Source organism: Impatiens glandulifera, chromosome 2, assembly GCF_907164915.1.
Source record: "Impatiens glandulifera chromosome 2, dImpGla2.1, whole genome shotgun sequence".
Classification (NCBI taxonomy): Eukaryota; Viridiplantae; Streptophyta; class Magnoliopsida; order Ericales; family Balsaminaceae; genus Impatiens; species Impatiens glandulifera.
In genome coordinates, this window is record NC_061863.1 from 67,177,552 (window position 1) to 67,205,150 (window position 27,599).

General features: G+C 29.3%; 4 protein-coding genes across 4 annotated transcripts; all 4 read left to right on the forward strand.

Annotated features, from left to right (window-relative positions):
- The first annotated feature begins 5,694 nt into the window (after nucleotides 1-5,694).
- Nucleotides 5,695-7,119, forward strand: LOC124925285 (galactoside 2-alpha-L-fucosyltransferase-like). The gene has a single exon (XM_047465255.1). The coding sequence runs from the start codon at nucleotides 5,695-5,697 to the stop codon at nucleotides 7,117-7,119; it is 1,425 nt and encodes a 474-aa protein (XP_047321211.1).
- A 2,034-nt stretch (nucleotides 7,120-9,153) lies between these two features.
- Nucleotides 9,154-11,000, forward strand: LOC124925746 (galactoside 2-alpha-L-fucosyltransferase-like). The gene is made up of 2 exons (XM_047465826.1): nucleotides 9,154-9,365; nucleotides 9,454-11,000. The coding sequence occupies exons 1-2, from the start codon at nucleotides 9,236-9,238 to the stop codon at nucleotides 10,884-10,886; spliced, it is 1,563 nt and encodes a 520-aa protein (XP_047321782.1). The 5' UTR covers nucleotides 9,154-9,235; the 3' UTR covers nucleotides 10,887-11,000.
- An 8,675-nt stretch (nucleotides 11,001-19,675) lies between these two features.
- On the forward strand, nucleotides 19,676-21,021 carry LOC124928130 (NAC domain-containing protein 2-like). Its single transcript, XM_047468658.1, has 3 exons — nucleotides 19,676-19,896; nucleotides 19,985-20,280; nucleotides 20,370-21,021. Exons 1-3 carry the CDS (start codon nucleotides 19,713-19,715, stop codon nucleotides 20,811-20,813), a joined length of 924 nt encoding a protein of 307 aa, XP_047324614.1. The 5' UTR covers nucleotides 19,676-19,712; the 3' UTR covers nucleotides 20,814-21,021.
- A 3,593-nt stretch (nucleotides 21,022-24,614) lies between these two features.
- LOC124928131 (photosynthetic NDH subunit of lumenal location 2, chloroplastic) lies at nucleotides 24,615-25,456 on the forward strand. The gene is made up of 2 exons (XM_047468660.1): nucleotides 24,615-25,235; nucleotides 25,340-25,456. The coding sequence occupies exons 1-2, from the start codon at nucleotides 24,726-24,728 to the stop codon at nucleotides 25,436-25,438; spliced, it is 609 nt and encodes a 202-aa protein (XP_047324616.1). The 5' UTR covers nucleotides 24,615-24,725; the 3' UTR covers nucleotides 25,439-25,456.
- Nucleotides 25,457-27,599: the final 2,143 nt, after the last annotated feature.

Consider the following 27,599-nt stretch of genomic DNA (forward strand, 5'->3'; position numbering starts at 1 on the left):
TCTTAATATTAATTTTGGGTGCAAGAACAAAAACTTAACCTCAAGTAATATTATTATATGTATTCTTAAAATTTATATAACATACTTAATTATTACCACAAAAAAAATCTAATATATAACTTTATAGAAGAAGTTTCAAACTCCAAAAATTTATAAAGAATTGAAAATGTACCAAGTTTTCAAAATCTATAAAAATATATATTAACATTACAAAAATCTAAAAAAATGTATACAAAAGTCTTCATCTTTCTAATAATAGACAACAATCTATAAATTAAGATAAAGAATCAAACCATACAAATTTTAAACATTGTAATATATATAAATACAATCTTATAAACATATATTTAATAATTTTAATTACTTTCTAACATAAAATTAATAATAATAATAAATATTTGAGATTCTCATCATATGTTTAAGAAATCATTTATTGATATATATATTTTAAATATAATGATAAAGTAACTTTATATAGGAAGTTTCAGTCTTTAAATTTATTAAGTGTTCAAAATGTATCAAGCTTTCAAAATTTATCAAATATACATTAACATTACAAAAATCTATGAAAATATTTCCAAAAGTATAAATCAAGATAATCAAACAATAAATTTTTTAAATAATTTAATATCAAGTTATACAATCTTATAAACAAATTTAATAATTTTAACTAATTTCTAACATAAAAATAATAATAAATAAATAAATGTTGGAAGTTCATCATATATTTATAAGACTATTTGGGTATTTTAAATATAAATATTAAATAATTTAGTTGTTATATTATTTCACATGTGAGAATATGTTCAAATTTGATATATATATATATATATATATATATATATATATATCATTTTTAATTTTGTATATTTTTAATTAAACTTTTCAATTTTTCAGGAATAATTAATTAATTCTCAAACTTTTACTTTAGACAAAAATAAAATGAGTTGTAAAATTGTGGTGCAATAACCCACTAAACTAACATTAAGAATATATTTAATTTAGCACATAAAAATAATATTGAGTGAGTAGTTTTGATAAATATTTTGGGAGAGATTGAAATTTAGCTATTTTATATGTGAATTACTTGTTTTTAAAAAATATCCCCTAGATGCTAAATCAACACAATTTTCAAAACTGAATAAATACATGTTATTAAATTTATTGATATATACATAATTAAAGTATATTATAAAATATTAATTATTTTAAGTCAATATTCCAATAAAATATTTTTAAAATGTATATTATTTTAAAATAAATTTATAAAAAAAAATGGTTTATACTTAAAAAATATTGTTTTTAACTTAACTTTTATTCTTACTTATTGCCAGATTTGATTTTTTTGAGAGATTGATTTACTTATGGTTGAGTTGAGTTCTGATTACCCAAACTACTCAAAAAAAGGTTTTTTCAATGTCTAGATTTTCAGGACTCTTCGATCATCTTTATATAAACAATAACTAGTCTCAGACTAAAAAAAAACTTTCATAGAATGATATGTAAAAGACTTACCAAGATTATAAATGACAAGAAAAAATGATTATATTAATATTTCTTTATAATAATAATAGGTTATCCAACCCATTTTAGGTTGGGCATAAGTTCGGCTAAATTTGGTTTGAATTGATTTTATTTATTATAAGAGAGTACCCATAAAATGAGATTAACCATTGTTCATTGACCAAATGAGCCCTGTTTTGAATGTCTAACCAAACTTGAAGTCCCAATTTTGACATTAGACTCTGATTTTTCTTTTTTTTAATATGTAGTCAACCTTTATAACGAGCGACGTGCATGTCAGCTAATTCCTGATCATATATATGAATTTAGGTTGTTTCTCTGATCATCTGTCTCAGATTATATATGGGTCAAACAATAATCATGAAGTGGAGATGGATATTATTATGCTTATCATCTTCTTTGATTGTTATTGTCTGTTTGATGTTTAATCAATCAGTTTCCAATTATGGATTCTCATCAGCTAAACTATTCTTCCATACTTTAACAACCTCCCAGAATCAAAGAGGTTAGTGCCATAACCAAAACCATCATCACATCTCTTTCAAGTTTTGTCATAACTCATAATTTGTTTGTTCATGATTACCAGATCATGATATGTATAACAAGGACAGACTACTCGGGGGCTTATTGGAGGAATTAGGAACCAATTGCATTAGCAAACGCGAATCGGTTCTTTATCGCAAAACCACCCCATACAAACCTGTTGGGTTTTGGGCTCATATTTAATTAGAGTTTATATATTGTAATTGGGCTTTAAGCCTTTATTGGGCTTAGGAGTAGTAGTTTAGTCTTTTGGCTTTTGATGTACTCCTATAAATAGAGACATTGTAACCTAGGGTTACTTGGACCATTATTCCATGGAATATCAATAGAATGGACGACTCCCCGAGGATGTAGGCATTGTTGGCCGAACCTCGTTATATCTTGTGTTCTTTATTATTCTTTACCACTATATCTTTATATCTTCTTTTATCGTGTGTTTAGATTAGATCGTTTCTCAACAAGTGGTATCAGAGCATGTTTTGAGAATGTTTAACCTAATCTATTTGTGAAGATATGACGGAAACCCTAACCACCATTGAAGAAGTTGTTGATATTTGTGCTTTTGTTGAAGATGGCTGGTTATTTGAGAAAACGACATTGGTTGGAGAAGAAAAAGGAAAAATTATATATCTCCATATATATCTCCATATATATATCTCTATATATTCCATATATAGATATTATATTATGATATAATATAATATATAGAGAGGAGCCAAGAATCTTTGAAGCGGTCAACAACTAAGACTTTTTCAAGTAAGATTTTTTATTTAAGTCTGTTTGATTTCATAAAATAGGTTTGAGACCTATTTGATTCCAATTTTCACAAGTAAGCCTTGTTTGATTTTAATCAAATTCTCAAAGTTTTGTATGCTTTGATCTTGGATTTATATTGAGGCTTGTTTGACTTGAATTTCTCAAATATGGAGATTTGTGTTTATCTTCTAAGAGATTTGATATTCGTCAATATGGAGATTGAAAATTGAAGTTGAAAAAGAAGGTGGAGTACTTATTCGATGTTGCAGATTATAGAAGACAATTGATGCAACATGTAATGGGTTTTCTAATTAAAGCAGGTGGCTTTAATGTTTGTTTGCAAGAGTGTATTTTTGATATGTGTGTTTAAGGGCCGGATTTGGATTTGCATCAAACCTTATGAGTAGGTTTTGATTGGCAATCCCGGTAAGTGTTGGTGCGAAGTTGTCAAGTGGGTGTTGATGCCTCAAGGGTTCTCTACCAAGAATGATAATTTCTAAGGTATGAGTTGAGGGTGCACTAATCATATATATGGTTTGTTAGATTCTTTCTATGCAGGATTTTGCTAGAAGAATATGGAGAACAAACGATACATCTTCATGCTTATTGAATTAGTTGGAGGTTTTATTATAACCGATTATTGTCTTGGCATACATGGGTGACATTATTTCACTATGGCGAGGGCTTTGACTTGAAGAAATTCTCGGCTGAAATAAGTTTGGAGAGATTTTTCTTTGGAAACCGGTTATTGAAGAAGTCAAATTAAAAGAGGGGTAGAGAGAAAAACTAGTAGTAGATTTTCGCCTACAGCCGCGCAGGGTTCATCAAACTGACGATCGGAGATTCAAACAGAGTCCGATTGCGCTGAGATTTTGTCGAGAGGGTTGGTAACTCATTACTCTACATTTTCAACGGTCGGATCAAGTTTTGGACGTCTCAAAGTTTGTTTTTCTGGGGCTTAAAGTGTCTGCCTAATTTTAATTTTATTTGACTTATTTGGGACCAAAAAGTTTGTATCTTTTTGGTTATGACCTTATCTTATTGGAAGAGCTAATCAAGATGAAGACGGTGGTGAGATTATGTGCTTTTACACTTGACAAAAACATGATCAAATATGGGAAGTTATTATCAAAATGGTGTTTACCGATGATAACATTGTCGACATGTTGACAGGGCAATCCTTCATGCCAAAATTGCAAGATTGCATTGAGTTGGCGGTGATTAAAGATTGAAACAATTCCAGCTAACACATATTATGAATGAAAGACCAGGAAGAGGAAGACTAATGAAAGACACTTATAAGTTGAGGTGGAGACATCTTGAAAGCAACTCTCAAACGACCGAGAAGAAATCATTGCATTATCTTCTAATGTGAGAAGATAAATAAAAACCTTGAGTGAGATTCCTAGTCATGAAAAAGGGGCTAGATGGGAGACTCGGTTAATTCGAAGGTGATGATTTTGTTACTTCTTTTGTTCTATCTTAATTGTCTATACATTGTGGATCATATATTAGATGAATGGGATGATTGAGACTTTGAATAGGGATTCCTAGTCATGAAAAAGGGGCTAGATGAGAAGTTCGATCAATTCAAATGGAAGGATATTTGATTTCTTTCAGAGAAACTATAGATGATCATTTGAAGCATTGGTGAAGACAATTGAAGAGAGATAGTGAATCTTGAAATAATATTCTTGGATTGCTAGGCATTTTTGGATTCAAGAAACTAGCAGATTGCAAGCTAATTTGGTCAAGGAGAAGTATGGGGTTCAAGTTGATTGAGTATGCAATGTTTAAGGCAAGATGAGTGACAAATACTTTGTCAGATCTTGAGCTAGAGAAAAGAGATGTCGTGATAGCCTAATTTATTTGTTATGAAGTAGACGATAAAGGTTCGTCTTGGGTCTTCTCGTTTTTGATCGATATCTTATTTTGAGGAAGTAGACGATGGAAGTTCGTTTTGGGTGTCCTCAGTTTTCGATAGATATCTGATTTTGAAAAAGTCGACGATGAAAGTTCGTCTTGGGTCTATTCGGTATTTTTCTTTCAGTCGGTTGTTGGACTTGAAAAATAAGACACTCAGTTTGTGGCAAACAAAGGTAAAGATTATTTTGACATAATAAAGAATTGTTAATTCTAGTTTCCGCATATGTCAACGGGTATGAACAAAGATTGGGAAGAGTTGTTGAATGTCTCTAGTCGCTGAAGTAGCGTAGTTGCCAAGTTTACTTGGTGTTATAAACTCTATGATTTTATCTTCTAAGGGCTTTTGAACGGAAGTGGAGGTATAATGATTTATCTCGTGAATGGCTCGAACAGTGAAGATTGATGTGTGGCTCATAACTTTTTGATGGCGCGATATACTGGCGGAGATTGTTATTCTTCTAAGGGCTCTTGAATGGAGTGGAGGTGAAGATTGATGGGTACGACTCGTGTATTTCCTAAGGGACGTGAAATTCGTCAAGGTGGAGATTTGTAATTTATTCATCACATCTCAATAAGCGCAGTATTCGCCCAAGGTGGAGATTGTTGGGTTTTGGGCTCATATTTAATTAGAGTTTATATATTGTAATTGGGCTTTAAGCCTTTATTGGGCTTAGGAGTAGTAGTTTAGTCTTTTGGCTTTTGATGTACTCCTATAAATAGAGACATTGTAACCTAGGGTTACTTGGACCATTATTCCATGGAATATCAATAGAATGGACGACTCCCCGAGGATGTAGGCATTGTTGGCCGAACCTCGTTATATCTTGTGTTCTTTATTATTCTTTACCACTATATCTTTATATCTTCTTTTATCGTGTGTTTAGATTAGATCGTTTCTCAACACCGTCGTCTTATCTCGTCTCCAGACTGCGAAAATACGAATCCATGCATAGAAACTGCGGCCCTGGAACTAAACCCTTTGAAGAAGAATCATTGAAGCTTTTGTCCCAGGCTAATATGAGCCATGGTCATGATCATGATCATGATCAATGTAAGTACCTCGTTTGGCTTCCTTCAAATGGACTAGGAAACCGATTTGTCAGCCTAGTCTCCACTTTCCTCTACGCCCTCCTCACCGATCGAATCTTGCTCATCGACGAGTCCAAGAACATTGAAGATCTACTTTGCGAGCCCTTCGAGAATGCTACTTGGCTGCTCCCTCCCGATTTCCCGCTCAAGGCAAACTTTCGAAATTTCAGAGGTGGGTCTCCCGATTCTTACGGAAACAGGATCATGAAGAACACGGCGAATTCCACCGATTCCTCGATAATTCATCTGCCTAATAATAGTTTCATGTACCTTCATCTTCCATTCGATTGCTCCGATCAGGATAAGCTCTTCTTCTGCGACGAATACCAGATCCCAATAGAAGAAATCCCCTGGCTAGTTTTGAGATCAGACGAGTATTTCGCGCCGTCTCTGTTCTTAATGCCCGGATACGATCAAGAACTCGAAAGGCTGTTCCCGAAGAAAGACACTGTTTTTCATCACTTGGGAAGATACCTTTTCCACCCTTCAAATGATGTATGGGGACTCGTTAAGAGATACTACGACACATATCTAGCGAAAGCAGATGAGAGAATTGGAATCCAAATCAGGGATTTCAAGACCACTCCAGTAGTCTTCAAGAGAATGAGTAACCAAATCTTTACTTATTACCTTCCCCATTTCAAACAAGACCAATCCAGCACTCGACAAATTCAAGACATTTGTTACGTAACCACCTTCGAAAAACACATGCTGGAACGAATCATTTCCTGCACTACCGATCGTCGGATTCTGCCTAAACTACGAAAAACCAACTACACGATTTCAAGTGGGAGTGAAAAGGGAACCTCTAAAGCTGTCATGACGGCTTCTTTGAGTTTGTCATATCACGACAGCTTAAAAGACATGTATTGGGAGCATGAAACCGAGACAAGGGAGGTGATCGGGGTTTATCAGCCTAGCCACGAAGACAGCCAACATAGTGAGAAGATGAGTCACAATATGAAGGCGTGGGCAGAGATCTATCTCTTAAGTTTGATGGATGTGTTGATAACGAGCCCGTTTTCGACTTTTGGGTATGTGGCTCAAGGGCTTGGAGGTATGCAATCGTGGATTATAAACAGCCCTCATAGAGAACTCGCACCTTCCGAGCCGTCGTGCATTCTGGCTAAGTCGATGGACCCGTGTTTTCATTTACCTCCATATTTTGATTGCAAGGCGAAAACCGGTGCCAATACAGGATCGATGCGTTCTTATGTGCAGAATTGTGAGGATTTGAAATGGGGGATTAAGTTGGTTGATGATCATAACCTTGAGCTATAAATAATAATATTTGTTCTTTTTGGTATGTAGGTATTAAAAGGTTTATTGAGCATCCTAAAGTGTAAAATTCAGAGACTAATAGTAACATGCCCTTAATGAGGGTATACGATTTTAATTTTTTTTAAATATTTAATATATTTTTGGTATTTTTATAAGAAAAAATTAAAATTTATAATTATAATATTATAACGATTTAAAAAAAAAAGAAAAGTGGAATATAATTGATTAACTCAAATTTGGGTGGACCTAGGGTTCGTCTAGTTCTCCTTGTTATAGAGCCGGCCCAAAAGCCTAAGCTCAATAACTCGTTTGACTAGCTACTTAAATTATTTAATTTATAGCTAAAAATTTAAAAAATATATTATTTATTTTATATAAATATAGAAGAACACCCTAATAATTCAACTAATTCAAAATTTAACAACTTACTTTTTCACCATTTTTTTTTTTATATAAAAACTTATTAAAATCCCTAATAAATGAGATAAAAATATCTCTTAAAGATTTTTTTTTAATTTTATCTATTTTTTTATAAATTATTTTTTTATAAATTATTTTTGTATTACATTATTATTTTTTTAATTATCAAATAACTCATTTTATTAACTAAAATACTCTTTTTTTATTTTTAAATAAATTGAGTTTTAAATAAATAATAAATATTATAATAATTGAACAAATTAAAAACTCAACTAACCTGTTTTTTTATCAAACAATATTTTTTTTTAGAAAATTAAAAAAATATATATAAAAAAAGTTATGTTAACCTTCTTTTTTTCTCAATTTATTTAAGTAGGGCTGTGATCAATCAATGCTCTGCTTTATTATGTTCTTTATATTGAAAAAAAAGGACGAGCTTGTGGGTCAAACTTTTCTTTAATATACCCACGAGACTGTATTTATTGTAAATAGTGAAAGAGATTATTTATTAATTTGTATGGTTAGAAAAGCATGCATGAGATCCATTTCATTCAAATAACTTATTTTTTTCAAATTTTTTATAAAAAGAAGTTAACATAATCCTCCACTATCTCTTGCTTTAACATTTAAATTATTTTATTGAGTTTCAAAATATAAAATTATTACTTATATATAAAAAAGATGACAAAATTATTACTCTCATGTATAAAAAGAAAAAGAGAAAGAGAAACAAATTTGACTAATTTCATGCCTTGACATCATTATACAAGATATAATAGATTACATATTATCTTATTAATATTAAATATTGAGATAATTATTAGAATAATTAAAATTTCTTAAAATGATAGTAGTATATATCTATTTGATTTAGGGAAGAATGCCAATTTTAAACACCAAGTTGTAAGAAGGTGTCAAATTTACTTATTAAGTATCAGAATTCTATTTATATATACTAACTTGTCAAAAAGTGTCAAATTTATTTAAAATAACAAAAAAGTTAAACGGAGTTAAAAGTTTTGCCATATCTAATATCCACCTATTTTTTATTCAAACAAAACATCCAAATTGGCTAGAATAAGAATATATATATTTTGATATTGTGATGGAAGAATAATCAAAAAAAAAAATTTCATTCAAACAAAACATCCAAATTTTTCCTTATCCATTTTTTCAAAATTTGACGTCGACATAGCTAGTTCATTAATAGAGATTTCAGAAAAAATAGATTACTTATATTAGAGATGAAGAGGAACAGTGAGAAGAAAATGAAGAATTGGGTAAAGAGAGAAAAAATGGATATGGAAAAATTTAAATGTTTTGTTTAAATGAAAAAAGAATTAAAGTAATGTAAATTAAAAACAAATAAAAAATAGATGGATATTACATGTGGCAAAAATTTTAACTCCGTTAAATTTTTCTGTTAGTTTAAATAAATTTGACACTTTTTGACAAGTTAGTATATATAAATAGAATTTTGATACTTAATAAGTAAATTTGACACCTTCTTACAACTTGGTGTGTAAAATTGACATTCTTCCCATTTGATTTATCCTTAATATTGATGTGATACATTATTCTCTTTTAAAAAGCTAAAATTCCTCCTTAAATTTGTCCGTTTTTTCAGGATCCGACATCAGAAGCATTTACGTTTTATCACAGAAAGAAAGAATCAGTATCTCCAGTGAAGACGACAATGGAGTCTAAAAACATTACCTTAACAACTTGCTCCATTTTTCTTCCATTTTTATTCATTTTCTGGTTCATTCTCCAAACCTCTGATACTTTTCAACTCAAACACAATCATATTGCATCATCTCAACAAGGTATAATAATCTTACTTAATCCAACAACATTGTTTTAATTAATCATATCCTTGTTTGTTCTTTAATTACCTCCTAATCCTACATACAGGTTCCATTGATGGTCTTCTTGCATCTGGTTTCAACAGAGAATCATGTCTAAGCCGATATGAATCATCAACATATCGAAAAACGCCTTCAAATTTCAAGCCTTCTTCTCATCTCCTATCGCGTTTAAGAAGGTATGAAGATCTTCACAGGAGATGTGGGCCTAATACTCATCTCTATAACAAAACCATTGAATTGATTACTGGCAGACAATCTGATTCAACCGGTTTAGAATGCAATTATGTTGTTTGGTTACCTTTTAGTGGATTGGGAAACAGAATGCTAACTCTTTCATCAGCTTTCCTCTACGCTCTTCTCACGAACAGGGTATTGCTTGTTGATGCCGCAAATGAAATGACAAATCTTTTTTGTGAGCCTTTTTTACAAACATCTTGGTTGCTTCCTAATAACTTTCCATTGTTGGATCAAATAACCAAGATTGAGGAAACCCCACCACAATATTACGGTCAAATGATGAAAAATGGAATCATTGGATACTCAAACAATTCTGTCCCATCTTTTCTTTATCTCAATCTAGCTCATGATTATGATGATCATGACAAGTTGTTCTTTTGTGATCAAGATCAAGATTTTCTTTCTAAGGTTCCTTGGTTGGTTTTGAGGAGTAACAATTACTTTATACCGTCTCTGTTCTTGATCCCATCTTTTCAGAATGAGTTGGAGAGGTTATTCCCTGAAAAGGAAGCAGTGTTTCATCACTTGGGTCGGTATCTATTCCATCCAACGAATGAAGTTTGGGGATTAATCACTAGGTATTACGAAGCTTACTTAGCTAAAGCAGACAAGAAAATCGGGATACAGATTAGGGTTCTTGAATCTGGAGATGGTGAAATTGAGCCATACCAACATGTAATTGAACAGGTATTAGCGTGCACATGGAAAGAAGAAATACTCCCAGAAACGAACTATGAGATGAAACCCGCCATTTCCTTTCCAAAGAGGAAGAAACACAAGGCTGTACTGGTTACATCTTTGAACTCTGGATACTATGAGAAGATGAAGGATCTGTACTGGGAAAATCCAACGGTGAATGGGGAGGTGATGGAGTTTTACCAGGCGAGTCACGAAGAGTTTCAACACAGTGAAAATCAGAAACATAATTCGAAGGCGTGGGCTGAAATATATTTACTGAGTTTGACAGATGAATTGGTGACAAGTTCGTGGTCTACTTTTGGATATGTGGCTCAAGGACTTGGTGGATTGAGACCGTGGATCTTGACTATGCCAGTGAACAAGACTGTTCCTGAACCAGCCTGTAAACGGGCCATGTCCATGGAACCTTGCTTTCATGCTCCTCCACATCCAAAATTTAATTGTAGAAGAAGAAGAAAAGAGGAGGGGATCGATGAAGAAGAAATTGTTTCACATGTCAGGCAATGTGAAGATAGGAGTTGGGGCCTCAAACTTTTTGACTAATTTTGTTCTTGCATTAATTGTACAAATATAACTTAAAAGTAACGCCATGATTCTATTCTTCATTACTAATTGTGTTGTGTTATGCATAAATATGCTTTTTGTTTTCTTTATTGGATTTGATGTTTCTGATTTATGAAGAATTGCATGAAAAGCAACAAATATTCATTTTGCTCACTCCCCCAATAACAATTAATAATGTTCTCAATTAAAAGAAAGCAATAATAATTATATATATATATATATATATATATATATATTATGTTTAAAAAAAATATTCAAGGAAGTTAATATGATCTAAAACTATGACATTCATTTTAACTTAAGGCGTTTTAAGTGAGAATAAACTCGTAAACACTAATTTAGTGGGTTATAAATGAATGTTACTGTCCGATCAACTTAATTTCGTTCTTATTGGTAGGATGTTAAGTTAGTTCTAACTTTATTATGGTAAAAATAATTATTATAAAAATAAATAAATTTAAATTTTTTATAAAATATAAAAATAATAAATATTGATAATTTTATAAATTTATTTGTGTTTATTAATAATCAGAAATACTTTTATAAAATAAATCAATATATTAATGATGTTATAAATCTATTTGTGTTTATTAATATTTTGAAGGATGTTAAAAGACAAAATCACAAATATTATTTCAGGTTTGTTCGAACTAAAAAATAAAAATTGCTTAAGGGATATTCGCATTGTGGGAAGGAAGTATTATATATATAGTTGGCTTTTTATGTGAAGGATATTTTGAGGTTTTATTTGTTATACTTAAAAAAATATTTATATAGTTATTTGAGTTCTTAGTGGATTGAATTGATACAACTATTAATACGTATTTATAATTTAAATTTTATAAAAATAAAATATGTATTATAATATTTTTATTAATATTAAATTAGTTTATCATATTTGGATATGGAAAGAAATTCAAGAATATTCACGAGGTTAAGAAGTGGTGTTGACGATGTTTGAAATAACATAAAGTTTGATTGCAATTTTCTTAGGAAATATAATTATTATAAGGTTAGAATAATCCCAATTTTTATTATTAAGTTTTTAATAATAAAAAATATATCATAGGAAATATAATTATTCTCTAATAGCTCATATGAAATTTTCTAATTGATTGTGTTTTTGCCTTATTTCTAGTTTTATTCCTTTATAGTAGTTTTTCTTTAATTCATGTAAAATCTTTTGTTCCCATGTAACAAATTTTGTATAAAATCACTATTTAAAAGTTCATTTGGATATCTTTATCATTATTTATTTTATTCATTTAAATAATAGATATATTATAAATATAATTAAAAATGTTAAATATATATTAATTTTCTTACATACATAATTAAATATTTATAAAGTAGACATAGTTTAATTCTAATTCTATTGATGGGTATATTTTATATAAAGCCCTTTGCTAATAAACATGGGCCTTGTTAGGCCTGCATTTTCTTATCAAAAGAAAACCACACCTTAGTAATACCTTTATTGTTAAAAGAAAAAAAAACTATTAATGTAAAACCATGCATATAAACAAGACAAACATCCCTAACAAATTATTTAAAAATATATATAAATAAATGTGATGAGATAAAAATGTGAATTTTTATTTATTTTTCCTATAATGGTCATTTGACAAGAAGATTAACTCATATCAATTCTAAGAACAAATATTTTATTTGATGTACTAATAGTAATTTTTTTAACAATTTAATTAATTAAAATGTTTTAAGTGTGAATTGAATTTAAAATTTGGGTCTCTAAGTCAATACTCAATCATATTTTTATTTATTTGATGTAGGGATAGTAGATCTCTTAACAATTTAATTAATTGAAACGTTTTAAGTGTGAATTAAATATAAAATTTGATCCCCAAGTCAATATTATTTCTACTTATTTGATATACTATAGTAGATTTCTTAACAATTTAGTTAATTATCTATAAAATATATTTAAATAGAGATACCAAATTTTAGATTCATTTCACACTTAAAACGTTCTAATTAAAATGTTCTAATTTGAAATGATTAATGACCGTAAAAGTTATACTATTTTATTTAAAGAGAATAATAAATTAAAACAAAACTCAGGAAGTTATATTATTAGGGAAGGAGATAGAAATAAGAATTAAAGAATTTAAACTTACGTTAAGACAAAAACTGAAAAAAAATAAAGAAAACTTAAATTTAATGTAAGTAAAAATATTTATAAAAAAAATACAATTGAAATGAATTAAATCCCATAACAAGATTTATATGTATTTTATCTTACTAACCATTAAGATTATTAATACCAAATTATTATATATATTTTTTTTAAATGTGATACATCAAAATTTAGTAGATAATAACAGCCTTTGTATAATTCTTAGGATATTCCAAATTAATACAAGTTTGTTTTGACTTACTCCTTTTTTTTTTATTACCCAAATGGATGTGTATGAATATATTTTATATAGGAAAGAATCTAAACGTGCAGCATTGAATTGTTTTTATTAATATTGTAAATCTACACAATACTATAAAGTATAATTGCTTAATCATATTCCAAGTTAGGGCATTGTATTTTAATCACTTTTAGGTCATATTTAATTATGATAGCTAAACGACAAGAACCAATGGCTACATGCATTGTACACTCTATTAATAATAATAATAATAGATAAACATCGTTCTACTTTTTTAATTAAAGATTTTCTTAGTCAATTCTGTAAGGATTGTTCTTAATTAATTTATGGTAAATGTTTAAAATGATGACCTAATTACATTTCCAATTTTACTACTATGGCTTGAATTGTATTCAACTAACTCAAATATGAAGGCTTTTCATTTAATTAAATAATGAACTTGTTGTTGCAAATAATACCAAGGGTTTTCTTGAAATAAAAATTCAAATTACTTAGCCTTTATTTGTTTATCCTTTTATGTAATTAAGAACACTAAGTAACATATAAATCAATTCATTCAATCAAACTACAATATTGTTCCATTAGAAGTAATAAACAATTAAACTAGGCAAAATAATCTGGATTTAATTAATTGCATCAGCAATATATTTCTTAATTATAGATTCCATTCAAAGGAAACTGTGACACATAAAGTGAAGCTAGTTTGTCAAGAAATTGATCTTTATCAACTCCACACTTTTTTTTGCCTTCAAATTTTATTTTAAGTTTTAACTCAATAAACTTCTTGATCTTATTCTTATGAATCTTATTAAAAATAAAATATTAAGTAACAAATAAACACTAAGGGTTTGTTCGGTTGAGATAAGAAAAGATCATTTCACTCTTTTTTTTATCAATTACAATTATATATCTTCAAAATAATCACAAATCATTACTTTTTGAATAACCAAGTTATTTCAAAAACACCAATCATACATTAAATTTCTTGTTTCATCCCCTCTTCTAGCCTAGCGACAACAAGAACTGGATATCCGCAACTTCCTTGAGAGGTCCTAAATTTGAGTCTGTCATGCGACAAGTTTTACGTCTAGTTAAATGATTAAGTGTGTTTACGGACCAAATTTTTATGGTCACATTTTTTAAAATATCTTGTTTCATCGAAACACCAAAATTTGCGTCAATGGTGGATTTTCTACTTGAAACAGACTTAAAATTCAACGAAAAGCCTTGAAATACATTCTTTACCCAGTCAAATAGATTTAAACTAGAACATGTGAGAATAAAGGGTAGGTTTTATATATCTAATTTCCCGCTAATTAACAAAACAAAACCATAAATCAAAATAACATCATTTTATAAAAGTGATTATTGATCAATTAAAAACACTAATGATTATCTTGATAAACAAAAGTATACCAAACAAAGTTAGATCTGGTTGAATTTATATAATTACAAATATTGAGAAATGATGACGAAATGGGAATCTTTTGTTCTTACCAATAAGAGTCGGTCTTATTTAGAATGAGATCGACATGCCTCAAACTCATCATCATTATCAACATAAAAAAAAGTGGCGTCAGATACTTATCTTCCAGACTATTAATTTCCAATTCTTTTATTTTAAATTTACAAAGGCAAAATTTATTTGAAAAAACAAAACCATAAAAACTAATATTAATATATATAGTTTGTAAACCCACATAAAAATACTAATTATGAATCATTATATTAACAATATTAAAGATCTTCTACTGATAGTTTTTTTTTTATAAACCCTCTTATTTTTTTCACCCAATATTAATTATCCATCAAAATGGGATAAAAAATAACCACTATTTAAGTTTGATTGTTTTAGTCCAACCAATCTATTTTGGGATGAGATAGACGCAACGTCCTACCAAAGATTTAAAAAAAGAGTGATAAATTAATTTGAACTTGTGATTAATCATTTATTTTTGTAACTAATAATTTTGAATTAATTATGAAACTAAGAAAATAATAATATATAAATGCATTAAATTCTCTTAAGAATTGAGTTTATAAAAACATTTTTAACTTTGTAAATCTATTATTATTAATATTTAAAATAGAAGTTAAAGGCAAACAACGTAGGAGACGTCGAAACGTGTCCAAGGAGAAGAGATAGATCAAAGGAATAAAAGGTGAGGGACTTTTCAAATATGTAAGGTGTCATGGATAAGAACCACAAACTCTAATTTTACCTTTTTCTTTTCTTTTTTTATTTACTATTATTAATTATTTTATTCAACACATAATTATCCCTATTTTTTTTAGATATTTTTTTCTGCTTTTGACAAGTGTCCACAATTCATTGACCAACCAACCAACCCTGATTTGCTGACGCCTTCTTCCCTTCTTGTTTGACTCGCGAGAATTAATTTGTTTGGTTTATAAATCTTAATGGTTAATAAATAATAGAACGAATCAAACTAGTCACGTATTTGAAAAGATAATATTAATTATTTGATTTTTATTCTAAATTAAACTTAGGACTTTTAATTGTAAGAGAGATTTGTATTTATTTATTTATTTTTGCACAAATGCATTTTGAAACTAGAATTGTTATGACTTCACTTCTCTTTAAAATATATTTATTATGGTAAGACTAATGACGCCCTTAATCAAACAATTGAGAATAAGAATATATTATAAAAATGTAATATTTAGTTATAACAGTGTAATCATTATCATTATAAGTGAGAGTGTTTGAATTGATTAAATTAAAATTATTATTAATATTTTGTAACAAAATTAGTATTAATATCTCATCTCATTTTACTATATTCTATTTTATTAAAAATATAAAATATTATTATTATTTACATCATATACTTTTTTAAATAATATTTTTTCAACTATATCACAATTTAATAAAGATATAAACACATAATATATAATTAATCATACAAGTTACATTAAAAAAATTAAAACAGAATAGTTTGATGATCCCAAAACTTTTCAACTACATTATAAAAAATTTCAACAAATTAACAAAGTATTTTTTTCTTTTGTAGAATATATTTAATAACATATATATATATTATAATGAAGTATAATTTTTTTATAACAGTTTTTGTTAAAATATTAACTTTTAAAATATTTTTAAATAATTCTTTTATATAAAACTATTGTTTTTTAGTTTTTGTATAAGTTTTTTAAATTAAATAAAAATGACTTATATTATTATTATTATTAATTATTATAATTATCATTAAAAATATTATTTATTTTATTTTAAATAATCACTTGATATTATTTAAATAATTAATATATTGTCTTTAATAAACTAAAATTATTATTATTATTTTAATTATAAAAAATAGTAATATAATTATAAGAATATAAATATGAGAGAAAAAATAAAAGACATCAAATTTATTCTTCTCAATTTAAAGAGGAATAAATTATTACAAAATATTGTGTAATCAAATTAATATAGTAGAAACAAACTTCAACAAAACAATCCAAAATTCCTATTTCATTGAAATAAACCACCCAAGCATCTTACTAGAAATTGAATGTATAAATATTATTAAATTTATTAATATATAAATAATTAAAATAAATTTCATAATATTATTTTATTTAAATTAATATTTTAATAAAATATTGAAAAGAAAAAAGATTATTTTTTTTGCACAAACAAATTCAACTCAGAAGGTAGACATTTCCAAATTGATCATTATATTTATATTAACATATTATATAATCAATAAATTGGATTTTAAAATTATTTTTAAATTTAAAAAAATAGATAGAAACTCTTAATTTTCCTCTAACAACGAAAAGTAAGGATTGGTTCTCTTTGAGTTTTCAAAAAACAACCAACCAAAATCAATTTTCAAATCAATTAATTCTCAACAATTACATCACTCATTTCATTAACTAAAATACTAAAATACCCTTTATTTTAAATTATTATTTTTTATTTTATTTATAAATATCAATACTCTTTAGATCTTTTTACCAAAAATAATCATCAACTTTTTAAAATTATCACTGATCATTATTTATTTTTTCTCTCAAAGTTTTTAAACCTGAATCTGAACAAAGCCCAAGGTCTTGCATGAAATTCAGTTATATTAAGTCTTTTTTATTTATTTAGAAAAATACTATTACGTTGTCTCTAGTCAAAGTCTTACCTATAATTAAATCATAATTATCTGTAGGTGAAAAAACAAGATTTTGAATTTTGGTTAGAAATGTAATTTTTTTTGCTAATTAATTGTTGTATGAAATAATTATAATTGAGATACCATATATTGGAGAGAAAAAAAATGACTAGTTGTGATTAGAAAATGTCTTTAATTTGTGAAAGTATATATATGAGAAAACATTCACTAATATTTATTTCATTGCGAAGTAGTATATTTATATGATGGGAGGCACACATTCAATTGCCAAAATGGAACTCATTCTTTTCTGGTATAAGGTTACTTTCTTATATTTTATAATAAAAATTAAAATTAAAATTCAGATTCACATATGTGATAAAATTTGAAAATTCGTTAAGAAGTGGCCAATGTAAATAAAATTAATAATTGTTGCACGTGTATATATTAATATAAACTACAAACTCTTCTTACTCTCTTCACCACGCCATTGACCCACTTTTGTTTTTTTAGCTTCACACACTCCATTTCTTGATTTGGTTGGTAACATGTATAAAAGGGAATTATTCATTTTGTGTTACTTTAAATAAACACAGCAAAAATTCACAATCTTTTCATTTATCATCTCATTAATCAAATTATTCAATGAAAATACTAATATATATATATATATAATTTAAGTTTTTTCAAAAAAAAAAAAAAAGAGAACAAGTTTATTTCAAATAAAGTCAATCTGAACAAACCCTAAGCGGCGCGGGAGTTCATAAATATTTGTGGCCAGCGATCATTTGAAATCACTAAATATTTATTTGTGTGTGTGAGGATCATGAAGGTCAAAAGAGTGGCGGTTCAATTCATAGATTTTTCTATCATGGCAATCAAATTACAACAATTTCAAATAACTTGTTAGACTGGATTTCCTTCATGTAACTTATATATCCTCCTACCTTCTTGGATCATTACAACTGTCCCACATATGTAGGAATTAATCAAGATCATTAACGACAAAGATCATGTCAATGTTGTTGTTGGAATATGCCCTTTAATTCTTTGCTTCACACACACACTATATATATATTTAGAAGATTGTGATTAATTAGATAAGTATATATCACACACCCCACACAAGATAAATTAGAAACTAGCTAATCAATATTAACTTGTTGGACAGTCAAAGAAGACCAATTATTACATATCAATCATAAAATTAATTATATACTCTAAAATTATCCCTTTTTCACCTTATGCTATTAAAAACCACAACTAGACCTATGAACATATCTTCGCCATGAATGAATCATGAACTAGTATGTTTAAAGAGGGTCACTTCATCACCGGGTGGTGTGACTTAAACTTGACTTATCATGAATTTAATGTTAAAACTCTTGCCAATCAAATTGAGAAGGACAAAAGAAGAGAAATCAAGAATCACATATTCAAAGTGAAGTATTTGTTGTAAATAAAAAAATGTTTTCCCTTTAAAATATATGTATACAAAACAAACCATTATTATTTTTATTAATATATGGTTAGTACCAATTATTGAGGGAAAGAGAAATATCCTTGAGTTAAACATAAAATTAAATTAAGGAATATAATAGTAAAGGAATTATATATAACCAATTATTGAGGGGAAGAGTCTGAGTTAACCATAAATAAAATGAAGGAAATTATATAATAGGACTTGTTGATTCATAACCTAAATTTTTATAACTAGTCTGAAAAAAAATATTTAACTTAACTCATTCAAATAACCCAAATCCTACCTAAGTGGGTAACTACTAACTTATTATTATTATTATTATTGTATAATTAATAATAAAAAGAAAAATGGGACTAAATAATATCCACTTGACTCTCGCAAGTACTGCCAAATAGCCAAGTACATCCTGAATCTTGACAAGCCACTCATCCCATCCCATGATCAGTCCCAATTAAATAAATATTATTATGAACACAAAAAACAAATCTAATCAATTTGACATTTATGAGATTTTAATTTATCAATTAAAATGATAGAAATACCTTTTATTTTAATTTTATAAAATATATATTTTTTACAATAAATCAATTAAATAACATATTGTTTTATTCCAATAAAATCCTAAATAAGTGATCAAACATCAAACAAGGTCTAAAATCTGATATGGGTTATATTTAATTTGTACAGCCTCAACTATAAATAAAATGGTGACCCATCTTCCTTCTAACATTTCAAACTCTGATCTCATCTCTTCTTCTCTCTTCTCTCTTCTCTAGCTAGCTTTAGATTAATAATGGTGGTGGTGGTAGCAAACAAGTTAAACCATGAACTAATGCTTCCTCCAGGTTTTAGATTCCATCCAACTGACGAAGAGTTGATCATGTACTATCTCAGGAACCAGGCCACTTCACGCCCATGCCCTGTTTCCATCATCCCCGAACTTGATCTCTACAAGTTTGATCCTTGGGAGTTACCAGGTAATCTTTCTTTCTTTTAATCCATTCATTCGTTCATTCTTTCTTCTTCTTTAACATATATAATTACATATATACATAATTTTTACAGACCAGGCAGTGTTTGGCGAGAAAGAATGGTACTTCTTTACCCCACGCGATCGCAAGTACCCGAATGGTGTTAGGCCAAACAGAGCTGCTGTCTCCGGCTACTGGAAAGCCACTGGAACCGACAAACCCATTTACAGTTCTTCCAAATACGTCGGCGTTAAGAAAGCTCTGGTTTTCTACACCGGTAGACCTCCTAAGGGTCTCAAGACTGACTGGATCATGCATGAGTATCGCTTGACTGATGGATCCCGCACCTCACAACCACTTCCCAAGCCCAAACACACCAAATCTATGAGGGTAATTCACGTTCTTTAATTCATTTTACTACTCGGGAATCTAATCGAATAGAATCGAATCTCATGATGATAAGTATATTTGTTTTGCAGCTGGATGATTGGGTTCTGTGTAGAATCTACAAGAAGAAGAGCTGCCTGACCAGGGCCATTAATGATCATCATGAGCTCATCATGAATTTGAAAGCAGAGGAAGTTTCATCTAGCGGCGGCGGCGGAGGCGGAGGCGGAGGAAGCGTCGGCGTTCAAACGACGGCGGCTTCTAATGATGTCTATAATAATGCTGCCCTTGATGATATCGAGTTGTTGGATTTGAAGCATCTTCCAAGGGTTTGCTCGATTCCACACCTATGGGAATTGGATTGCTTTGGATCATCATCATCATCAATATTATTCAAAGAGAATGCAACGTTTCATGATTATCTGAACAACAACGCTGCTGCCGCCGCCGCCATAGGTGGTGGGACCCAGGGTGTCGACTCACCATCTTACACGTCACTTAGCCCTCAGGATGCCGTGTTTGGATTCCAATATTAATATTAGCTACATCAGTTATTAGCTAGGGCGTGTTTGGCATTTGGTGAAATTTATTTCAGTTTAATTAAGACGCCGTGTTTTTATTAGAGGCTAACTGGGTAATTAAGTAGTAGTAGTTGTTGGGTTGGGGTTACTATCTTAAATTGTATATAAAAAATGTAAAATTTAGAATATTGTTCAATGGAAATTATCATCGTATATTTTCAGCTCCGGCTCCATCATCTTTATTGACTATAGATTCATATAATACAAAACTTCATTTATTATTTTCAAATAAAAAAAAGGAATGGCCCATTAGTTTTGTCCCATTGGTTTTGTCTTTATCCAAGTAGTTAGATATGTGTAGAGATAGATACAAAGCTAATTAATAGTAAGATTAAAACACATGTAAATAATTAAAGTTAGTTTTACTCCAGAAATTACTTCTTAATTCTCCTTAATTATTGACTTTTAACAATGATGCTTAATTGTTAGACTTCAATAATAAAACTCAAACTCCATAACTACTCATTTTTCTACCTTATCTTAAGAACCCATACATCACCATGTCACATATATATATATATATATATAGTTGAACCTAATTACAAATGAATTTAATATTTTACCAAATCAGTAATTGTTTCTCAATCAAAATTATTTAACAAGAAATATGCACATGATCAACAATATATCCAAAAATTCAATGACATTTTCATAAATTCACTTTAATCAATTAGATAAACGCAACTTTAACCTAAACTCACTTAAAAAAAATTAAGAATGAGACTGGTATATTAAAAAAAAATTAATTCTATTTTTTTATCGTGATATTTAAACTGTTTTTATTTTATTTATATGGATTATTTTAAAAACAAAATAAAACAAAACAAAACAAAAGGGTAGACAATAAATAGAATAATATTAAGTTAATAAAATTCATTTTTTTTAATATTAAAAGTAAAATTTAAATCATTAACATTGCGCTCAATAATCCAAAATATATAACTCATCAAATTTTAAGTGGACAGAACTTAGTTTATTTGAGAATCTTGATTTAAAACATTGTGTGGTTGTTTTAAAATTTTTTTTTATATTTTGATTAATAATAATGTCAATTATGGTTTTTTTTTTCTTACAATTTTTGTGATTGAATTATGGATAGTTAAAATATTCTCCCTTTTTATTTTAAATTATCCAAGAATCTAGTTAACCTAATATTCTCTAATCAAATCAGTTGATAATCTTCAAATTAATGTGCTAATCCTAGCCACAAAACCATTATTTTTCATTTATCAAATTTCTGTAGAATCTACTTTTAATTATATTGTATATTAATATAAGCATGTGCAGCTAGGTAGCTAATTAATTAGATAGATGACGCAGATGATAAATGGATGACAATAGAGCTTAGCTAATAAGGTGTGTGATCATGTGAAGGTGCATGTATTAGAACCATATATTAAGTATTAATTAACATTAACAATTGATTTATTACTGGCTAATTAATTTATTAATGATGACGTTAACAAAAAAAAAGAAGATTCTGTCTATTTAGTCCCTTAGTTAATTACAAATTACTCCATATGATTTGATAACTTAATTGGATAAAGTTTAGACAATTTGTCATCTTTTAATTTTTTTTTTTGACTTGACTAATCTCATCAATCCTAGATTAGCTAGATTAATTAATTACAATATCATAGTGTATTTCACTTTCATAGATCAGGCATGACGTCCCAAACTACAAATTAAAGAATATTACATCTCTTATAATCTAGTTACTCATAAAAAACAATTTAAATATCAAGATTTTTTTATTAGAATATAATAATATTCATCCTAATCTTTTTCAGAAATAATTTTTTAATAGTTTTTTTAAGAATTGTATTGTTAACTAAATATTATCAATCTCACTGGTTGAGTGAGATTATAATGGGGCGGAAATTATATTAATTATTTTGGCCGTTTAATTTCAATATTATTTTTACTATTATATTCGTCTTTTCACTCTGTTTATATATATTCATATTATTATAAATAAAAAGGGTGATTTTATATATCTAATATATCTACTAATATTTGAGACGAAATCAGAACGGGAACATAAATATCAACTTGTCTTATTCTTATTTAACTATTGGTTAAACAAGAAAAACAATTATTCAGACCATGACAATTTGATTTGAAAACTGCATGATGGATAATAAATGATATATTTAGTAACCACTTAGTTTTTAAAGAGGTTGAATTGTCAAATTATGATAAACAATAAAGTAGTCCTAAATTCTTAACAATAAGCCTTATTTGACTATTGAAATTCTGAATTTAACTCATTTTATATAATTTTAATCATAAAAAATTTCAAATTGTGAAGTTGAAAAAAAATCTGAAATCTCATCTTACCCAAAAAAAAAAGAGCCAAATTTGACAATTTAACTGTTTCTTAAATATATAATTTTTAAAATAAAAATATATATAGAACTCTAATGATAAATTCCCTTAATCCGTCTGTTTTTGATGCTTCACCCCTTTGTTTATGGCGGGACTCAAATTAGTGAGGAGGCGGACTAACATAGAGGTGAATATAGCTCTGGTTGTTCTTTCTTCCTTGGGCAGGCCTGCCTTGTTGTGATAGTCCGGAGTGATAGAACACAAGGAAAGTAGTAGTTGGACGAGGTGCTTACTCTGCGTTGAATTGGCCAATTCAACGTATATTACTTTTAGCTCTCACCATCAATCCTGGCATAGAATATAAGTTCAACAATGGAAACTCAAATCATCAGCTGGCTGTTATGTTAGTTGTAGCGCGCCTTCCCTCCTTCTCTCACTTCGGTTCGGAAAGATTAGTCAGTATTTTCTTATGATGACTTGGTCGAGAGAGTACTTCTGTCTATCTCTAAGAGGGGGCTTCCCGACTACAGAGAAAAAAAGAAATGCATCTCGTTGAGACGATAGGCAGATTGACCTTACTAATCATATGCCCCAAACCATTGGAATCTCCTTCTCTGTGCTCTGTGAGGAAGTGAATCAGAATCCGCAGCTATTGAAGGGCCAACCCTAACATCTTTATCTGAGGAGCCGGACGACGAAGCCTCCTCTGATGATAAAGATGTCTCCGACGCGACCGGCAAGCTTTCTCTATTGTTCTTTTTTTGGCGGGTTCGGTCAGGCTCGCCGAGAAGGATAGAGATACCCGGAGATTCGTTAGAATCGTAGGGAATCTGAATCCATTACACCAGCTGCAGCAACCGTTGAAAGAAGAGGGGGACAGACCAAAACATTTGACTCTTTACCCATTCCAATATAAAGGATTAGTTAATCAAATAATACATAATAAATGGGTCGGTTTGAAAATAAATGTGGTAAAGAGGGTGGGATCGCGATCGACTAAAAGGAAAGTAGCCCGGAGATATTGGTTCAAATCCAATTCGTGAGACCAGAAGAAAGGTCAGTGTAGAGAAGGTCTGATACCGTACAATACGAGACGATGGAATGCAATGGGATAGATGGTAGAGGGCTGCCTGCGCCCAAAAGGGATGATGAACTTGTCCCCTTGTCCATAGGGACCTCGTGGCATACAACCGAAACGACTCCCGCTAGATAGCCGCCCCTTTATCTCTTTTTACTTATAAGATGCATCAAAATAAATCAAATGTGCATTAATTTAGTTAATTACTAATTAAGTACACAACCCTATATAGCTTGCAATTCTAAATTTAATTGCATTTTTAGAATAATGAATAATAATAATTAATATATACAGATAAAATTTGATGAGAAGATAAGGAAGGATATTGAATCAAAGGTCCATGTTTGATTAACGGGCAGCTAGGGCAGAGGCCATGAAAAACCTGTCTTTAGACTATACTATACGTACGTACACATCGTCTTCTCCAAAGTTCCAATCTTTCTTAGAATTGCATTCTCAATATGAGCAGCTTCGCCGGCCCAACAAGTCTCATCATCCGTCAATTCATCTCCACCACCACCACCCATAAGAATAGAAACAGAGGTCCTCCGCCGCTAGCAGCAGCAGCTGCCATTAATGGAAGCTCAAAGAACCCAATTTCCGACCGACGACAACGAAGACAAGTATTGACCTCTCTGTTATCAATTTCCGGAGCATCAATTTGTGGGTTCCAGTTAAGTTCTCCGGCGATGGCGGAGAATTGGGGAACTCATTCGTTTATGAAAGAATGGTTCTTTCAGCCAGAACTTTCGCCGGAGGATTCAGCGGCGAGGATAAAACAGACGGCGGAGGGGCTGCACAGCATAAGGGAAATGTTGGAGACTATGTCGTGGCGGTATGTCCTGTTTTATGTTCGGCTGAAACAGGCTTATCTTTCGAAAGACGTAAGGAATGCATTGGTAACTGTTTCACAGACGAAGAAAGGACCTTACATTAAGGCTGCTAATGAACTTGTCGACAATATTGCAGAGGTAATTTTGTTTTCTTAATTAATTCTTATATATTATGAATCTGTTTTATTTTTTTTCAATTTAATGACAACAAATTGATTATTATTATTATTATTAATTGTCAGCTGGATTATTATATCCGCACGCCCAAGGTATACGAATCATATCTGTTCTACGAGAAGACCTTGACATCAATCGACGAATTAGTGGCATTGCTAGCATAAGAATATATGTTGGCTGTTAGTTTCTTTAGTCTAAATCTTTAATCCTTAAGTCTATAATCTGTATATTCTATGTCGATAAATCGAGATAAACTGTAATTGCGGAAACGTACCTAGATCTTGAATGAAGAACGGTTCATTAAGCCGTTCTTCGTTATTCTCTTCTTCTTGATCTTGGATCTGGATCTGAATCTGAATGTGGATCTTCTCGTTCTGGATCTGGACCTGGATCGGAATGTTTGATGTGGTGGGGTTTAAGTCTTCCAACCCTATATTGATAGCCCTTCTTTAGTGTTCTTGAGAGATGAACATAAACCTTATTTTTTCGATGAGAGAAACAAATCGGTAGGCTATCTATATGGGTTGAGGACCTAGCCCTAATATACTCATTTATTATTCGGCCCATCAACGAAATAATAAATGGTATTTCTACTTCTACACAAATATGTCCCCATATTTATTATAGATGTCTAAATAAGCCCATAACTCATATACTTTAATAGATCACTTTAATTGGGCTTTAATCTTTATTACGATAACAACTAATATACAATTATTAAATAATATATGTACCCAAATATTGGAAATAATTCCAACAATCTCCCACCTGGGTCATATAATATTTCCTTCAACTGTATATTATAACCTTATGAGCTCAAAATATTGTTATCATTTCTAAATACATCTATATCAATCTCGTCCATCAATTATATCAACATAGGATTAAAGCGGTTTTTGTTACATTAATTCGTAACTAATCCCTCAATAGTCACATATGTCAATACAATCAAATGACATAGATTAAACATGGGTGTGTAGTGTGGATTAACATGTAGTGTGATCTTTAACATGTCTAATACCAACTGTTCCTCCTTTATTCCTTATAGAGATCAATCTGAATAACTTTAAAATCTTGATTTTCTTTAAAAACTAAATCTTTAATTTTTTAGAAACTAATTCTTTAATGTGCACATAAATTCTAAATTGTATCTATACAAGCATCACAATACAAACTCCCACTAAAACTGTATATCATCTAAATATGTAATATCCATATGAACAATATGTTCATGAAAGACCTCGGATAACAAATATTTAGAGAACGGATCCGTAATTTTAGAGTTTGTCCAAATATGCTCAATAGATAAATAAACATTCTGAATTCTTTATTTTCCAAATAGTTCGACTTAGTCAAACTCATATTACTATTAAAGTAAAAGAACTGCAAATTATTGTCACGTAATAACTTTAGTGGTCTTTCTATATCATCCATAATTTGCAACCTCGTGACAAAATTTTGCAGTCAGATTCTTTAATTGGATACCACAAAACACCTAATAAATTCTGCCATCAACTTGAAATAATTTCGAGTGTCTACTTAACACTCTTCCAAAAATTAACTCTTTAAACTAAAATGATGTGGCACGAATTTTCGACTGTTTTAGTATCCAACAAAATTCGAATCAATATACCAAATGATCTCTATCCGATTCGATTTCACTATATGAGTATGCAATGTTTTGTTCTTAAAATATCACATTAGTTGTTTGGTTGCTTTCTTAATGATCCAAACTAGGATCCTTCAAGTATTTGTCCAACATCATAAATATTCTTAATTTCTTGATTCATATAATCTAGAGCATACATTAAACTCTTGTTTAAGGAGTATTATGTATATATATTTATTTTCAAGACTAATCTTGAAGTACTTATGAGACTAAATTTATTTCTAGATCTTTCAAAATATCCAATAATTAACATCTAGAAATTCTTTAGTCTAGTTTATTTTCTTTAGACCTATAAGGCCTGACCTTAACTGGACAACCCCAAAAGAATTTACTAGTTGTTTTAGTTGAATCTTTATTCCATATATAAGTTGTAATTCTTAACTCTTCCTTCCAAATGAATCAATTACATGAAGATATTCCATAAATGTTTGTTTCCAAATAAAAAAAAAGGTATCTAAAGTAATTCTTTATTTCTTCATCTTTAATATGAATTGTCAATGCCCACGCCGATGTTTCTTTCACCATCAATTGACTTTTGACAATTAACTCAACCGTACATCAACACATTTACTTTAGTAATACTGAAGTTACCATTAAATGTGTATGAGTACTGAAGTTAAATTACTCTTAGAACAAACAAAACAAACTATAATATG

Bases quoted from the DNA above. Each gene is read 5' to 3' on its own strand.
- LOC124925285 (XM_047465255.1), top strand. From the start codon at position 5,695: ATGCATAGAAACTGCGGCCCTGGAACTAAACCCTTTGAAGAAGAATCA.
- LOC124928131 (XM_047468660.1), top strand. From the start codon at position 24,726: ATGAGCAGCTTCGCCGGCCCAACAAGTCTCATCATCCGTCAATTCATC. The intron at 25,236-25,339 runs GTAATTTTGTTT...ATTAATTGTCAG, and splicing joins TTGTCGACAATATTGCAGAG to CTGGATTATTATATCCGCAC.
- LOC124925746 (XM_047465826.1), top strand. From the start codon at position 9,236: ATGGAGTCTAAAAACATTACCTTAACAACTTGCTCCATTTTTCTTCCA. The intron at 9,366-9,453 runs GTATAATAATCT...TCCTACATACAG, and splicing joins TATTGCATCATCTCAACAAG to GTTCCATTGATGGTCTTCTT.
- LOC124928130 (XM_047468658.1), top strand. From the start codon at position 19,713: ATGGTGGTGGTGGTAGCAAACAAGTTAAACCATGAACTAATGCTTCCT. The intron at 19,897-19,984 runs GTAATCTTTCTT...TAATTTTTACAG, and splicing joins TGATCCTTGGGAGTTACCAG to ACCAGGCAGTGTTTGGCGAG. The intron at 20,281-20,369 runs GTAATTCACGTT...TTTGTTTTGCAG, and splicing joins AACACACCAAATCTATGAGG to CTGGATGATTGGGTTCTGTG.